Source organism: Dipodascopsis tothii (assembly GCF_038497935.1).
Source record: "Dipodascopsis tothii strain CBS 759.85 unplaced genomic scaffold V1510scaffold_31, whole genome shotgun sequence".
Lineage (NCBI taxonomy): Eukaryota > Fungi > Ascomycota > Lipomycetes > Lipomycetales > Lipomycetaceae > Neoaidaea > Neoaidaea tothii.
This window is the reverse complement of record NW_027118015.1, coordinates 1-12,525: the sequence shown is the minus strand read 5'-3', so window position 1 is coordinate 12,525 and position 12,525 is coordinate 1. Positions and strand designations below refer to the sequence as shown.

The 12,525-nt window shown below is 68.0% G+C and overlaps 6 protein-coding genes and 1 non-coding gene across 7 annotated transcripts; 2 read left to right on the top strand and 5 right to left on the bottom strand.

Annotated features, from left to right (window-relative positions):
- The first annotated feature begins 50 nt into the window (after positions 1-50).
- On the top strand, positions 51-876 carry V1510DRAFT_421509 (ubiquinone biosynthesis protein COQ9). Its single transcript, XM_066934629.1, has one exon. The coding sequence runs from the start codon at positions 239-241 to the stop codon at positions 818-820; it is 582 nt and encodes a 193-aa protein (XP_066787273.1). The 5' UTR covers positions 51-238; the 3' UTR covers positions 821-876.
- Positions 877-888: 12 nt separating this feature from the next.
- On the bottom strand, positions 889-2,074 carry V1510DRAFT_404565 (surfeit locus protein 6-domain-containing protein; the record flags this gene model as incomplete). The annotated part of the gene is made up of 2 exons (XM_066932259.1): positions 889-1,487; positions 1,666-2,074. The coding sequence occupies 2 exons, from the start codon at positions 2,072-2,074 to the stop codon at positions 889-891; spliced, it is 1,008 nt and encodes a 335-aa protein (XP_066787272.1).
- Positions 2,075-2,497: 423 nt separating this feature from the next.
- On the top strand, positions 2,498-3,697 carry V1510DRAFT_398153 (ribosomal protein S5 domain 2-type protein). The gene is made up of 2 exons (XM_066931919.1): positions 2,498-2,704; positions 2,736-3,697. Exons 1-2 carry the CDS (start codon positions 2,702-2,704, stop codon positions 3,465-3,467), a joined length of 735 nt encoding a protein of 244 aa, XP_066787271.1. The 5' UTR covers positions 2,498-2,701; the 3' UTR covers positions 3,468-3,697.
- On the bottom strand, positions 2,504-2,593 carry V1510DRAFT_t218. Its single transcript has one exon. It is a non-coding gene; the product is annotated as a tRNA-Pro (tRNA).
- On the bottom strand, positions 3,090-6,486 carry V1510DRAFT_236825 (P-loop containing nucleoside triphosphate hydrolase protein). The gene is made up of 12 exons (XM_066930533.1): positions 6,216-6,486; positions 5,832-6,185; positions 5,726-5,802; positions 5,303-5,696; positions 5,196-5,274; positions 5,123-5,165; positions 4,750-5,089; positions 4,430-4,720; positions 4,243-4,398; positions 3,953-4,213; positions 3,457-3,921; positions 3,090-3,096 (listed from the first exon to the last, which is right to left on the bottom strand). The coding sequence occupies exons 1-11, from the start codon at positions 6,256-6,258 to the stop codon at positions 3,482-3,484; spliced, it is 2,478 nt and encodes an 825-aa protein (XP_066787270.1). The 5' UTR covers positions 6,259-6,486; the 3' UTR covers positions 3,090-3,096; positions 3,457-3,481.
- A 209-nt stretch (positions 6,487-6,695) lies between these two features.
- Positions 6,696-8,469, bottom strand: V1510DRAFT_421495 (uncharacterized protein). The gene is made up of 2 exons (XM_066934628.1): positions 8,369-8,469; positions 6,696-8,323 (listed from the first exon to the last, which is right to left on the bottom strand). Exon 2 carries the CDS (start codon positions 8,098-8,100, stop codon positions 6,742-6,744), a length of 1,359 nt encoding a protein of 452 aa, XP_066787269.1. The 5' UTR covers positions 8,101-8,323; positions 8,369-8,469; the 3' UTR covers positions 6,696-6,741.
- Positions 8,470-8,554: 85 nt separating this feature from the next.
- Positions 8,555-11,524, bottom strand: V1510DRAFT_236759 (MCM2/3/5 family-domain-containing protein). Its single transcript, XM_066930532.1, has 2 exons — positions 8,769-11,524; positions 8,555-8,683 (listed from the first exon to the last, which is right to left on the bottom strand). Exon 1 carries the CDS (start codon positions 11,511-11,513, stop codon positions 8,769-8,771), a length of 2,745 nt encoding a protein of 914 aa, XP_066787268.1. The 5' UTR covers positions 11,514-11,524; the 3' UTR covers positions 8,555-8,683.
- Positions 11,525-12,525: the final 1,001 nt, after the last annotated feature.

Here is a 12,525-nt window from a genome sequence, read left to right as displayed (position 1 = left end):
CGCGGTGTGCGCAAAAGTTCCGGATCGCCGTTTCCCACCTCACACCACCATGCTCGCCCGATCGGTCCCCTCCAGCGCGCGCGTCGCGCAGAGCATCGCCCGGTGCGGCATCGCCGCCGGCCGGCCCTGCGGCGCCGGCGCGATCCGGGCGTACCACTCATACGATCACGCGACGGCGTCGCCGTACGCGGCGCCGCAGGAAGCCATCCTCGAGAGCGCGCTGCGGCTCGTGCCCGACATGGGCTTCTCCAAGGCCGCCCTGGTCGAGGGCTGCCGCGAGCACGGCTACGGCGACACCGCGCGGCTGCTGTTCCCGCACGGCGAGTTCGCGATCGTGCAGTACCATCTCTACAAGGAGCGCACGCGGCTGCAGACGCTGCAGACGCAGGTCGACGCCGAGGAGGGGCCCAGCCAGAGCCGGCGCGTGCGCCGGTACTGCGTCGAGCGACTGCGCGGCAACCAGGCGCTGGTCGGCCGGCTGCCGGAGGCGTTTGGGCTGATGGCGGTGCCGCGCAATGCGCCGACGGCGGTCGAGGAGCTGGCGCTGCTAGCGGACGAGATCGTGTTTCTGTCGGGTGACGACGCCAACAGCCTGGACTGGTATGCCAAGCGGGCCGGCCTGGGCGCGGTCTACGCGGCGGCGGAGGTGTTCATGACCCAGGACCGCTCGGCCGGGTTCGCCAACACGCTGCGGTTCCTGGACGCGCGGCTGGGCGACCTGACCACGGCCGGCAGCTTTGTCACCGGCGCAGTCCAGTGGGGTGCCTTTGCCGGGCACTCTGCGCTCAACGTGCTGCGGTCGCAGATCGCCCGCGGATAGCTGTACATAGGAGATGCAATTTATTGAACCGCGAGGGCCATGCCTAGTGTGCTATATATACAAAGCGGCTACGTGCGCTTGCGCTTGTTGCCGCCCTCGAAGCCCGGCCGCCGCTTGGCCGGCTTGGCCTTGGTCGCCGACTTGCCGGCCTTCTTGGCCTCCTTGCGGGCGGCGATGTTGGCCTCGCGCTTGTGGATGCGCGCCTTGATGCCCTTCTTGACGTTCTCCTCGCGGTCCTTCCAGTCGCGCTCGGACTTCTTCTTGCGCTTGCGCTGCTTCTTGAGCGACTTGCGCAGCATCTTTTCGTCGTCCCGCACCTTCTCGCCCTCGGCCTGCTTGATCGCGCGCTTCCACTTGTCCTTGACCTCGATCAGCTCGCGCTTCTCCTTCTCCATCGTCGCCAGCCGCGCCTTCTTGGCCTCGACGTGCTTGAGCTGGCCGAGCAGGTCTGACGGGCCCTTCTTGCGCTTCTTGCTGGCGGCCCCGATCGTAGCGCCAACGGCGACGTCGTCCCCGCCTTCGCGCTGCACCTTGGAGAAGATCAGCTCGTCTGCCTCGGCAGCGGACTCCTCCGAGTCCTCGACCTTGACCACCGCCCGCGGCGCCCGCTTGGTGGAAGCGCCGGAGGAGACGCCGGTGGAGGCGCCGGCCGTGACCGCGTCGGCCTCTGCGCCGAGCCGTGGGGCGGCCCCCCGCCGCGCCGCCCCCCCCCCCGCCCCCCCGGGGGGCGCCCGGGGCCCCCCCGCCGCGCCGAGGGCCCCCCCGGGGGGCGCCGGGGGGGGGGGCGCGGGGGGGCCCGGGGGGGGCCTGGGCGCGGCGGGGGGGGGGGGCGGGGGGGGGGGGGCCCGCCGCCGCGTCCCGCCGGTGTCGCTCCTTGGCCCGCCGCGCCTCGAGAATGGCCTCGCGGTTCCGCGGCGCGCCGGGAACGCCGGTGCCGACCGCCTTGCGCTGCTCGCGCAGCGTGCGGATCTTGGCCGCCAGTCTCTCCTTGAGCTCGGCGATCTGCTTCTCGGACCGCTTCGGCCGCGCCTCGCCAGTCGCGCCGGCCTCGCTGGCCTCCGGGCTAGTCCCGGCGCCCGCACCGTCGCCCACACTGCTTGCCACGGCCGCACTGCCCTTGCTTTTCGGGCTGCGCACCTTGCTCGGACTGTTTTTGGCACCGGCCTTGACCCGCTTCAGAGGGTCCTTGGACGAATCCTTCGCTGCCAGGCTCTCTGGCCCGCCCTTCTCGGGCGTGCCCTTGCCTGCCTTCATGCCGATTCTGGTTGTGTCGTTCGTCCGGTTAGTTGTGCGGACGCTGTCGAGAAAAATTTTGGATTTTCAGGCGAAAAATTTGCTGGGACTTTGTGCGGCGCGAGCGCACTCGCGATCTTGGCTGGTCTCAGCTCCTGCTAGAAGTCCCAGAGTGGCAGCTTCGCAGTCTACGTATCCCTAATCACAATGGCACAGATGGCAGGCTCCGATGGGTGGCCGCTGCGTAGAGGTGCCTGGTCATGGACGGATGGATTGTAAAGCCGCGCGGCGGCAATATGCAGCTTGCGACTCATGCGCCCGGGTGCCAGCCGGCGACTTCGCGACGGTGGTCGTTCGGCACGTGCGCGTCACACCGCTGGGCTACGGCCACTCGTCAGCAGGCACCAAGCGGGGCCGTCTATGGGGCAATTGCGACCGCGGCAAAAAAATGGGCTCAACCGGGAATTGAACCCGGGACCTCTCGCAATCAACTTAGAGTGAAGGCCCTAAGCGAGAATTATACCACTAAACCATCGAGCCGCTTCTTGAATCGGGAGTCGGAGCGCACGCTATTAGCCGCAGACTGACGGCACGTGATGCGAAAAACTTCCTCGAGGCCGCCGACGCGACCACCGTCCCACGAAGCAGATGGTAAGTCCAGGGCGCGCAGCGCTGACCGCAGGCCGGCGTCGTCGAGATCTACTCCCCCGAGGGCCTCCGCGTCGACGGACGGCTCTGGAACGAGCTGCGTCATTTCAGCTGCAAGATCAACACGCACCCGGGGTCGGCCGACGGCTCGTCGTATGTCGAGCAGGGCAACACCAAGGTGATCTGCAACGTGTCGGGCCCAGCCGAGCCGCGGCTGCGCAGCCGGCAGCTGCAGGAGAAGGCGTTCACGACGGTCAAGATCACGGTGGCGCCGTTCAGCACGACCGAGCGGCGCAAGCAAGGCAACAGCGACCGGCGGATCCAGGAGCTCGCGGTGACCATCAAGCGGGTGTTTGACGAGGCTATCCTGACGCACCTGCAGCCGCGGTCCGAGATCGACATCGATCTGTACGTGCTGGCGCAGGACGGCGGCCTGATCCAGGCGTGCGTGAACGCAACGTCGCTGGCGCTGATCGATGCGGGCATCCCCATGTACGAGTACGTGGCCGCGTGCACGGCCGGCGCGTTTGACCGCGAGACCCTGCTGGACCTCAACAACCTGGAGGAGAACAGCCTGCCGTTTCTGACGCTGGCCACGTTCGGCGCCAGCGACAAGCTGTGCCTGCTCCAGCTCGAGACCAAGACCCAGTTCGAGCGGCTCGAGTCCATGATGGCCGTGGCCATTTCGGGCAGCCACCAGATCCGCGAGATGATGGACCGCGAGGTGCGCCGCCACGGCCGCCGCCGGCTCGAGAAGATCAAGTAGATGTACAATAGAAATTACTGGCACGACGCGTAAAACCGGTCGAGGACGGCGGCGCGCTGGGCGGGCGTCATGCGCTCGACCCGGAGGGCGAAGTCGACGACGTCGACGCCGGCGGCGGCAGCCATGGACACGAGCTGCCGTCGCCGGACGGCGGCCGGTGGCCGCACGCGCCCGGCGGCGGGCGCAAAGACGCGTCCGGCGGTCGCCTTGTCGGCGGCAGCCGCCGACAGCCGCAGCTCGGCTGCCGACGGCGCCAGCACGTCTGTGTTGTCGTGCGAGTAGCGCACACCGGCGGCACTGAAGATGGCCGTGATCGGGTCGGCCACCGGGTCGACCGGGTCCGCGCCGAGGTCCGCGTGCGGGTCCGAGTCCCGGGTCCGGTCTGTGACCGGGTCCGCTGACCCGGCGATCTCGGTCACCGGTGCCCCCACGTCCGCAGCCACCGCCTCGGCAACTGACGTCAGCGCAGCCGCACGTCCACCTACTGTTTGTCCGGTTCAAGATCTCGCGCAGCAGGCTGCTCTCGCGGTACGCCAGCATATTCTCGAGCCCGAACAGCTCTCCGCGGCGGTCGGCGTCGCCCATGACCCCTTCGAAATACCGCCGGTCCTTGCTGGCCGAGTACGCGATGTTGGCCTGCTGCTGTTTGTACACTTGACGGGCGTAGACGACCTCCTCGATCGTGCCCTCGGTCACGAGCCGGTACACGTCGACGTCGCGGCGCTGGCCGAGTCGAAACGCGCGGTCTGGGTCAGCAGCGTCGGCGGCCACTCACCCTCGGCCTGCAGGTCGTGGGTTGGGTTCCAGCTGGGGTCCCAGACCGCGACGCGATTTGCCGCCACGATGTTGAGTCCGAGCCCGCCGGCTTTGGTCGACAGCAAGAACACGAACGCGTCGCTGTCGGTATTGAACCGGTCGACCTCGCGCTGGCCTGCGGTCAGAGGCGCTGCGGGCACACTTACGGTCTGCGTAGGTCGTCTTGCCGTCTAGATAGCAAAACGCATAGCCGTGGCTTGTCAGCAGCGCGTCCAGAATGCGCAGCAGCCGCGTCGAGTACGAAAACACGAGGACCTTGTCGCCGGACGTTTTCCAGAACCGCAGCAGTCGGTGCAACACAGCCCATTTGCCGCAGAGCTCGGGATCGCAGTAATTGACCAGCAAAGGCCGAGCGGCCAGCCGCTCGGCCTCGTCCGGCAGACACGTCTTGAGCGCCGCCCGTCGGGTCTCGCGCTCGGCGGCCGAGTCGCTGGCGGCTGCGTCAGCGTGCTCGGCGGCTACTTACCTGGCAGCAGGTACCCGACATGATTAGCCAGCTTGATGGCCGTCGTACATCGCGCCAGCAGGTGGTCGCTGCTACTGCCGGCCACGTAATTGACGTACGCTTGCTGCTGCAGCCTCGTCGGCCGGCAGAACACGACGAGGTCGCGTTTGCGCGGCAGTTGGCCGGCAATAACCGCCTTGGTCCGCCGAAGAAAGAACCGCGGCAGTAGATTGCGGACGAGCCGGTCGGCCGTGCTGCGTGCCAGGGCCAGCTCTGCGTGCGTCGCGCCGTGCGCCTGGCCGGCCTTGAGCGGCCGACTGATCCTCTCGGTCCAGGCCCGACGCGTTCCGAGTTGGCCGGGCTGACGTCAGCGGAGAAATAACACCACGCATACGCTGGTCCAGTCTAGCAGCGCCCAGAGGTCCTCGTACGCGTTTCTAGGTCAGTACTGCCGTCACAGCACGTACTGAATGGCAGTCCCGGTCAGACCGATCCGGCAGAGCGCGTTGAGCTGGCGCATAGTCCGGCTGAGGTCGGACGAAGCGTCTGGTCAGTGTGGTCGTAGGCTGCGCACCTTTCAACGCATGGCACTCGTCGACCACGCAACAGTCCCACTCGACCATGTTGATTTCGTCCGCGTGCAGCTGGTACGTACGCAGAGTGGTGACCATGATCTCGAGGCGGCCGGCGGCGGCGGTCTGGAGGACGTCGGCGCGGTCGGTGCCGTGGTAGATGCCACAGGTCCACCAGCCCCAGGTCTCGAGTTCCCGCTGCCAGTTTGCCAAGAGCGAGCCCGGACAGACGATCAGGACGCGCGGATACCAGCGGTCGGCCGCACGCATGGCCCGCATGCGCTTGGAGTCGGCGCGGTGGCCGGATTTGCCGAACGCAGCTGCCAGAAAGGCGGCCACTTGGACCGTCTTTCCGAGCCCCATGTCGTCGCCCAGAATGAGCCCTTCTTGGCGGATCTGGTCAGAGCGTCCGCAGCGGTTCGTACAAACTTGGTGTGCATGGCGGCGACGCCCTCGATCTGGTACGGGCGTAGGTACTGGGCAATCGGGGCCGGAATTGCGCCTGGGTCAGTGTGGCCGACGCACACTTACCACCGGTCTCGAGCCGGACGTCCTCCTTTGCGCGCACAGGCACGACGTCGGGCAGCACCGGCCGCTCCTCATCGACGCTGGCTGCGAGCTCCAGGCCGTCGTAGTTAGGGACAGCCAACGATCCGCCAGCGTCGTTTAGTCGTCGCCGCCGGTCGAGCAAATACCCGGGCAGCGGCGGCAGCTCGAGGTCTGCCCGCTTGCGCTTGCGCGTCGGCGTCGGACTGGCGTCATGGTCACGGACACGCGCGGCACGCCGGGACCGAGTGGTTGGGGTCGCCGGCTGCTGCTGTCTGTCCGAGCTATCGGAGACTAGATCTCTTGGGCCTGGTCCGGTGTCCGAGCCAGGATCGGACCCTGCGTCAGCACGTCTATGCGGCAGCCTACCGCTGCGCCCAGCGTGGGTTTGCGGTGTGCGTGGGGCGACCATCTCCGGCCGCGTTCGAACGCGTGGAACCAGTTGGGATGACAGGTCTCGGAGATTTTGTAGTTAGCGAACTACGTCATGCGCCGCACGGTGTGCGGCTCGGCTGCACAAGCCAACTTGGGCAGCCGCCCTGCGGTGGATGTGCGGCTACATGCGTTGGCCACAAGCCTCCGGCGGCACGCTACATGGACGGGGCAGACATATAGCCGCATATAGCCGCAGCAACCGCGCAGTGGCCGCCAGGACACGTCGGCAGTCCGGCGGCGACTCCGTCGGGGGGTCCGCCATATAGCCGCAGGTAGCCGCTGCAGCACGCAGCACACCGGAGTCGGCGCCAGAGGTGCGGGCCAGCCATATAGCCGCATATAGCCGCATATAGCCGCGTTCCGCCGGCGCATCCTCCGCGCCAGACGCTCGCCAGACTACAGCCGCACAGTGCGCAGAAAAGAATATAATACATATTAGTATGATACATATGGACACGGGCTAGACGTAATGTTCGCGCGGGCGGGCAGCGTCCTTGCGCTCCTGCTCGAGGCGGCCGGCGTTGGTCTCGGCGTGTTCCTCGCGCAACCGCTCGTCCTCGTGCTCGAGAAAGCCCTCGATGTCCGGGGGCGCGACCTGCATCTGCACGCTGGGCGCGCCGTTGAGGTAGCGCAGCTGCTCGTAGACACGGGTCTTGACGTTGTCAAGGTACTTTCGCGAGTTCTTGTTGTCGATCTTGCCCGACAGGTTCGGATGCAGGGAAAAGTCGGGTCCAAAGTAGTTGAGGAACGGGATGTCCGGCGGCAGCTTCGAGTCGAGCTCGACGTTGAGGAGCACGGAGGTCTCGTAGGCCCAGGCCCGCGACACGTTCCGGGGCGTGTAGCCGCCGCCGCCGAGCACGAGCAGCGGCAGGCCGAAGGTCTTCATGTAGCGCACGCACTCGCCGTGCGCGCGGATGTTCAGGTTGAAGCAGCCCAGGCGGTCGCAGCCCAGCGAGTCGGTGCCGCACTGGAGGACGACGGCCGAGGGCTGGTAGGTGGCGATCACGGGCTGCACGATGGCCTTGAAGAGCTCGATGTAGGACGCATCGTCGATGCCGTCGCGGAGCGGCACGTTGAGCGAGTGGTGCGAGCCGAGGCCGGTGCCGATCTCCTCGAAGTTGCCGGTGCCGGGAAAGAACTCGCCGTTGTACTTGTGGAACGACAGCGTCATGACGCGGTCGGTCGAGTAGAAGGCCTCCTGGACGCCGTCGCCGTGGTGCAGGTCGATGTCGATGTAGAGCACGCGCGGGTGGAACCGCAGCAGGTTGAGGATGGCCAGCACGATGTCGTTCACGTAGCAGAAGCCGCTGGCCTCGAACTTCTTGGCGTGGTGCAGGCCGCCGGACCAGTTGATGGCGATGTCGGACTGGCCGTTGATGAGCTTGCGCGACGCGTCGAGCGACGCGCCCGCGTAGATGGACGAGTAGTCGTAGATGCCGTCGAAGATCGGGCAGTCCTCGCCGATGTTGAACTTGCTGGCGTCGAACTCGCCCTTGTTCTCGGGCGTGACCCGCTTGAGAAAGTCGATGTAGTCGTCGCCGTGGAACTGCAGGATCTCGTCCTCGGTCGCGCGGCGCGTCTTGTAAAAGTCCATTTTCTCGTGCAGCTTGTAGCCCATCACGAGGTGGTCCGTGAGCATCAGCCGGAACGGCTTCATCGGATGCCGCGTGCCAAAGTGGTACCGGCTGACGTCCTCATTGTTGTGGTACGACACCCGCGGCGCGCTGCCGCCGTTGGCGAGCTCGACCGCGGTCGGCCGCAGCCGCTCGGTCTTGACGTCGTGCGTCAGCGTGGGCGGGCGCCACGACTCGACGACCATGGTGTGTGCGCGTGCGCGCGCGGCCGGGCGGCCGCTGGAGTGCTGTTATGGGTTGCTGGCTGTGCGCCTGCCGCCATACGCCGGCCTGCCTGTTGGGGGGGCCTGCGAAGATGTCGTCTGGCGCCGGCAAGTCCGGCGCAAGATGGGAGTCCGTGGCGGCCTGGGGGCCGGTCAGAAATGGAAGGATCGAGCCGGCCGCGTGTGATGCTGTCGGAGCCGGGTCCTGCGAGTCAGCGCTGGGCGCCCGCGGCCGCCGCCGGCCACTTACGAGAGCAATCGCCGTGAGTCGGATGGCAAGGGTGCGGACGAATTTTTCGGGTCGAGTGCACGAAAAGCGACCTTGAGGAGGGTAACTCCGCGCGCGCCGCCCGGCACGTTCGGCACCGGGCCGGCGCGGCCGGCGGCGGGCGCCGGGGCCGCCGCGCCGCGTGCGGGCGCGTGCGGGCGGGAGGGGTCATGGATACGCCTTCTACTAACAAAGCAATGCGCGCCGCACGGCGTGCGGCGCGCGTTCGGGCTGCACGGCGGCTGCCTGCATGCAGGGGGGGGCGGTGGAGGCGGTGCACCGGCGGCTATATGCCGCACGGCGTGCGGCGCTGTGGCGGCCGTGGCGGTGGCGCGTGGCGGTGGCGGGCAGCCGCCCGCCGCACGCCGTGCGGCGCCACCGCCTACTCCTCCCCGTCCTCCTCCGCCGCCGCCGGCGCCTGCAGCTCGTCCGCCATCGCGCAGTTCGGGTGCATCACGTACACGACCTTGTCCAGCAGCCGGCCGTTCTCGTCCGGGAAGCCCTCGCCGCGCAGGGCCATCAGCACGTTGTCCTTCACCAGCCGGCGGATGACCTTGCGCACCAGATCGCGCTCGGCTATGAACTCCTCCTCGGTCTGGATGTCCTCCTCGCGCTGCTCGAGGTACCACTGCGCCAGCTCGTCCATCGTGAGCCCGCTGTCGATGGTCGCCTCGGCCGCGTTGACCTTGCGGACGAGCATGTTGGTCATGGCCGTGTACTTCTCGTACGTGATCTTGGTCTTGGCCGCGACCGAGTCCTGCGTGGCCGTCGTCTGCGTGGCCGTGTCGGCCACCGTGGCCAGCGAGTCCGGCGCCGCGGTCTCGGGCCCGTCGTCGACCTCGATGTCGTCCTTGTCGACGTGGATGATCGACTGCCGCAGCAGGTTGAAGGCCTCGCGCACAAACGCGGGCGTGATGTCGTCGACGCAGTTCGCCCGCGCAATCGCCTCCGACAGCCGGATCATCGACTCGAGCTGGCGGACGGTGATCCGGTACGAGTTGTGGCTGTAGCCCTGCGCGTCGTCCGCGCGCAGCTCCTTGTAGAGCTCGATCAGGTACTCGCGGGCCTCGCGCGTCATCCGCGGCCGGAACGTGCGCGCGTAGCGGATGTACCGCTGCAGCTGCTCGGTCGAGAACGGCGGGTTGATGGCCGCGTCGCGCATGCGGTGGATGTCCAGGATGTGCGAGGCCAGCCGCGTGTCGACCTGCTCGTTGCACTCGTCCAGCACGACGAAGAAGAGGTCGAACCGCGACATGATCGGCGCGCTCATGTTGATGTTGGCCTTGAGCGACTGCTTGCGGTTGTAGCGGCCGCCGACGGGGTTGGCGGCCGCCAGGATCGACGTGCGCGCGTTGAGCGTGGCCTGGATGCCGGCCTTGGCGATCGAGATCGTCTGCTGCTCCATGGCCTCGTGGATGGCGACCTGGTCCGAGATGTCCATCTTGTCGAACTCGTCGATGGCGCAGATGCCGTTGTCGGCGAGCATGAGCGCGCCGGCCTCGATCGTGAACTCGCCGGTCTCCTCGTCCTTGACGACGGCGGCGGTCAGGCCGGCGGCGGACGAGGCCTTGCCGGACGTGTAGACGGCGCGCGGCAGGATCGAGCAGACGTACTTGAGGAACTGCGACTTGGACGTGGACGGGTCGCCGACGATGCACACGTTGATGTCGCCGCGCAGGTTGATGCCCTCGGCGGTGGTCTTGTGGACGCCGCCCATGAGCTGGAGCAGGATGCCCTTCTTGACGATCTCGTGGCCGTACACGGTGGGCGCGATCGAGTCCACCAGGCTGGTGTAGACGGTCTCGGAGTGGACCATGCGGCGCAGGTCGTCGAGCTCCTCCTGCGTGAGCGAGTTGAGGTACGCGTCCTGCTCGTCGTCGGTCTGCGCGCTGTCGCCGCGGACGTCGGCCGTGCCCTTGTCCTTGGCCTCGGCGGCCTGGACGGTGCAGGCCAGGAAGGCCAGCCGGTACGTCAGGTCGCGGACGCCGAGCGCGCGCAGGCCGGACACGCCCGACGACAGGCCCTCGGCGCCGCGCGGCGCCGACCGCGAGTCGTTGGACGCCTCGGGCTTGACGCCGGGCAGCCCCAGCTGCGACACGTCCGGCACGACCACCAGCGCGCCGTTGAAGACGCACTTGTCGCCGGCCTTGGCCGCCTCGACGGCCTCGCCGCGCAGAATCACGTCCAGCGTGCGCGGCATGGACCCCGTGGGGATCTCGCTCGAGTTCTCCTGGATGCGCACCTTCTGCCAGTCCGTGAACGTGCTCCGCGGCACGTCCAGCGTCCACGCCAGCCGGTTCTGGCAGTACCGGTTCGGGCACATGGTCGGCTCGGTGTACTTGAACATCTGCTCGATGCCCTTGACGTCCGACTGGCACTGGTCGCACACGAACGTGCCCTTGAACAGCTCGGGCCGGACCTCGCTCGTGCGCGTGACCGTGCCGGAGATGCTCATCAGGCAGCCGACGCGGTCCGCCCGCAGCTCGCGGATCCGCGTCACCAGCGGCAGGTTCCGGAACGCGATCTGCAGCGTCTTCTCCTGGCCGGCCGCCCGGGCCGCCGCGCTGGACCGCGCCGAGCCCTGGCTGGCGCCGGTGCCCACGCTCTGCGAGAAGAGCATGCCGGGCTCGTACTTCTCCACCAGCTCCGTCACCGCCTTGAGCAGGAACGGCAGGTACCGGTAGTAGTTGTCGGCGATCGTGCTCACCAGCAGCCCGTTGTCCACCGTGGCCACGTGCGCGTACTCGACGTCCAGCGTGGTTTCGTCCAGCCGGCGCATCCGGTGGATCCGCGCCACGTACAGCGGCTCGTCCGCGCGCTCGCCCATCGTGGCGTCGTCATCGCTCGCCAGCGGGTCCGCAAACGTCTCGAGAAAGTGCCGAAAGTCCTGCTTGATCTGCTCGCCGGTCTTGTCCACCACCTTGGGGATGTCCGAGTCTGGCCGGGCGCGCACCCGCACGTTGGCCAGGTCCTCCTCGTCCTCGAACGTGGCCCGCGGCGTCGCACCAAACCCGTGGCTGGCGTCGCTGTGCAGCCCCGACGACGACGGCGGCACCCGCGACGTGCTGTACTCGCGCGGCGTCATGCTCGACGGCTCCGACGGAGCCGGCGACGATGTCATGTCCATGGCGACTTGTGGTGTCGACGGGGCTTAATTGATTTTTCTTTTACGCGCACGCGTCGTTACCCGGGTGACGCGCCGCGCGCCGTGCGGCGTTGCCGGCGTGCGGCTGTATGCCTGCCGCAGGCACCACCCTCGACGGAGTCGCCGCCGGAGGCTGTCTGCATGGGCGAATGTGCGGCTCTATGCGGCTGTATGCCTGCCGCAGGCACCACCCTCCACGGAGTGGCCGCCGGAGGCTCGTCCGGTGCAAACAGCCTCCGGCGGCCACTCCGTGGAGGGTGGTGCCTGCGGCAGGCGGCTATGTGCGGCTATATGCGGCTATATGCCTGCCGCAGGCACCACCCTCGACGGAGTCGCCGCCGGAGGCTCGTCCGGTGCAAACAGCCTCCGGCGGCCACTCCGTGGAGGGTGGTGCCTGCGGCAGGCGGCTACATGCGGCTATATGCCTGCCGCGGCGACTACATGCCTGCCGCAGGCACCACCCTCCACGGAGTGGCCGCCGGAGGCTGTTTGCACGGGGCGAGCTTGCGGCGGGCGCCTTGCCTGGACTACAGCCGCATATAGCCGCTGCGTAGATTCAGGCACGGGCGCAACGCGTCTGCGGCGGCCGCTCTGCAGACAGCGGACGGCGGGAGCGGCAATTGAGCCGCCAATGGCGCGGCTGATACGCGCATAAAGCCGCAGATCGTACCCGGCACCGCGTCCGTGCGCACGCGGGTCATAGCGCACAGCCACGCCTTGCCAGCGGCTGCATGCCTGCCGCAGGCACCACCCCCCACGGAGTGGCCGCCGGAGGCTGTTTGCACTGGGCGAGCCTCCGGCGGCCACTCCGTGGAGGGTGGTGCCTGCGGCAGGCGGCTATATGCGGCTATATGCCTGCCGCAGGCACCACCCTCGACGGAGTCGCCGCCGGAGGCTGTGTGCGCCGAACGAGCCTCCGGCGGCCACTCCGTGGGGGTGGTGCCTGCGGCAGGCGGCTACATGCGGCTATATGCCTGCCGCAGGCACCACCCTC